The 3,216-nt window shown below is 41.2% G+C and overlaps 1 protein-coding gene across 1 annotated transcript in view; it reads left to right on the top strand.

Annotated features, from left to right (window-relative positions):
• nlrc5 (NLR family, CARD domain containing 5) overlaps positions 1–2,427 on the top strand; it is a 318,897-nt gene extending 316,470 nt beyond the window's left edge. The window contains exon 51 of the mRNA XM_048606000.1: positions 2,136–2,427. Within this exon, the coding sequence (XP_048461957.1) occupies positions 2,136–2,217 (82 nt within the window). The 3' untranslated portion in view covers positions 2,218–2,427. The remainder of the gene's footprint in view (positions 1–2,135) is intronic.
• Positions 2,428–3,216: the final 789 nt, after the last annotated feature.

Genomic DNA, 3,216 nt, shown 5'->3' with positions numbered 1-3,216 from the left:
GTTCATCCAGCTCTACATCTTGTTATCTCTGAAGAAAGTGGATATCTGGTCTTCCTTCTGGTGGTGGTTTCTTGCTTTGAGCAAATTGGCTGCTGCATTTCCCTGCCACACTGACAGTATATCAAAAGCACTTAAATGTCTAAAAAGCACATTGAAACTTTTTGAACCTTCTGAGGGTCTTTTCTTCAAAACAGGAAGGTGAGAGATTGTGATCCTCAAATGGGTACAGAGGAGACTATGAGCTGTCTTGTGAGCTTCACTCCCTATAATGGTCTCTTAAGAATTTAGAGAGACTATAAAGATTATTCAATATTCAATTTTGTTCCTTTATTTCTGACTGAAGCTCAATAATTTCTGGATTTTGACTGTAATTTCACAGTTTTCCTGAACTGTACCATCCCCTAGCTTCTGTTGTATGGTTCCCATGATGGCAGGCTGGATTTTATCGAATGTTTTTTGGATATTTCACTCTTCCTCACCCTTCCCTCTCCTGAAGATGCAGGCTCATCCTTGGGGCATTTTTGTGTGTGTGGTGACAGAGAATGTTGCCAAGTGATTTAACCATGAAAGTATCACAGCTATCCTCACCCTCCCACTACCTAGTAATGACACCTGCTAGCTATCAACCCAGACTCTGATGATACTAATTTTGATAAAACCATATCTGGTAGCAAACCCTCTCCCCATCCTTTCCCTGCTCTTCCTTTGACCTGTGACGTTAATGCCTGTCTACAAATCTCCGATGAATGCCTCAGGTATAATTCAACACAGGTTGGCGATCAAACATAGTACTATACTGGTTTGTGGGACTCAGTATCAAACATAAAGGCAGCTCACATTTATAAAGCAAATGTCAAAAACCCAGGGCCGTTGCAAACTATTTTACAGCCATTGAAGTGGCTTTGAAATGCAACCATTTGAGAAAAGCAGCAGCTAATTTGTGCACAGCACATTCTGACAAACAATAATATGATCAAATAATCCATTCTGAGTTATCATTTGAATAATAAATGTTGTCCAGGTCACAGGGGAGATTTAAAACAGAAGCTTTTACATCCATCTGTGGTGGGATGAGGGGCATGGGACAGAATGGTAGATGGTGCCTCAATTTAGTGTCTCATCTGAAAGACCATGCGTTCAGCGGTGCAGCAATCCCACTGTATTGCACTGGAATGTCAGGTTTTGTGCTCAGGTCTCTAGAGTGGGACTTAAACCCTCAACTTTCTGACCCAGAGCTAAAAGTGCTACCATTGAAATGATACTATCACACCGTGCTGTTTATTTCATCAGTGAGCCAATGGTGTTGCCGAATCCAGTAACTCATATTTTTAACAATATTTCACCCACGCTGCAGAAAAGCTAAATTAAAACATCAACTTGCCTCCGTGGCAAGGCTTGGCAGTGCGGTATGTTTTCCGAACATCTGACATTGGATTCTCTGGATTGCTTGCAATCTTATTTTAGCAAAATAATATCTTTAGCTATGACAGGCTGTCAGTACTGAGTGCAAGCCAGTGCTTTAATGACTGCGGGCAATATTCCAGAGACATCAGCTGTCACAGAAACAGTTTGGGCAGTTCCATCAACCCTACACAATGAAATAAACATCACACCTTAGCTTTGGAGGAGCTTGGCGAGTGGAAAAGATGCAGCATGGAAGAAAGCCCATTGTGCCCGTGGCAGCTCTTTGAAACACATTACCAATTAGTTTCACTCCCCTCCTCTCTCTCCCTTTAGCCCTGCACATTTTTCCCTTCCAATATTTCTTCAACGCTGTTTTGAAAATTACTCTTGAATCTGCTAACCACTGAGCCACCATGCTACCTTCTGATTGGACTGTCAGTATCAGGAGCCTGCCTGTTGTCCTCAGTTAGACACCAGGCCCACTGCTGACCAATTTGGAGACAAACTGTGGGAACATCATTGAGCAGGATCTGCTGCCAACTGTTTGTTCAGGGTCCCGATGCCCACAGCACAATTTAAACCTCAATATTCAGATCCTGCATGATTTTATCAATCCGTCTTGCAAGAGATTTAACTAAGATGCAATCACAGTACAATGTCAGATACAATTCTTTTCAGCTACAGGTTTGCAAAGAGAATGTTAACCTAATGTTCCCTCCCTGTCAATGCAGGTTGTGGAAGAACAAAATATCCAAGGACAGGGAACAGAGTCTTCAGGAACAGGATTCCAGATTAAATTTCCTCTCTGTTTAGAGCAGCACTTATAACACACAATCATTTGTATAAGTATTGTGCGCATTCCTGGGGGAAGTTGCATTTTGCACTATGTCAAGGACTTTGTCTTTCAGCATGGGTTTTTAAAATTTTATTTATTGTATTTATTTTAAGACATTTTTTGTCTTGCTATTTTTGCAAGATATTTTATTTGTCAGCCATGTAAATAAAACCTTTTGTACACATTAATAGCTTTGTGTCACTTTGTCTTTTTTACTCACTTTTCACGTTATTTATCATGTCGTATATACAGCAGAATTGTTGCAAGGTACTCCATGGGTCACTTTGTCATCTTCTGGTGCTCTGCTCTCAACGTGATGTCTTGTTCCTTTTGCCTTATCCTGCTGTTTCTTCACAACAAACATTCCCTTGTAGTGGTTCAGGCATCTTCTCCACTGGATGCCAGCCAATGGACTCGCTCCTGACCCCTCTCTGCTGCAACAGATTATCAAGGGTTGGGCATGTGGAGTATATCAATGACATTCATTATTCATAAGTCATGATGATGTCCTGATCGAGTGACCCTGAAGACACCAATCTAAAATGAGCATGTCTGAAGAGAGATCTTAGACACTACACCCACAGCCAAAGATGCTCAAGACCAGTATCTCAATTAGAGGTAACTTAAAGCACAAGATTAAACTGGGCAGAAATTTAGACGTAAGGGAGGGTTTGAATTCTAAGAACAAATAGGAGAAGATCTGTATTGGTACCGAAGAATATTGGCCCTGGAATAATTGATCATTTGACCTGGTAAAGCTTCAATGTACAAGATTTTATGGATGGATCTTTGGGTTAGAGATGTTTTCTCTGTGGAGAGAACATTTCACCTGCACAGGCTTTTTGAGATTTTGTGCTCTCTTGATTTTTTTTTTTGTCTTCTTGTGCCAGGAGCCCCATCACTAAAATGTGGTATCCTAATTTGGGGATTCACTGTCAGCAGTCCTTCTTTCTCTGTGCTGAGCCTAGGGCCTGTAT

The sequence above is a fragment of the Rhincodon typus genome, chromosome 15 (assembly GCF_021869965.1).
Source record: "Rhincodon typus isolate 14 chromosome 15, sRhiTyp1.1, whole genome shotgun sequence".
Lineage (NCBI taxonomy): Eukaryota > Metazoa > Chordata > Chondrichthyes > Orectolobiformes > Rhincodontidae > Rhincodon > Rhincodon typus.
This window is presented reverse-complemented; position numbering and strand designations above follow the sequence as displayed.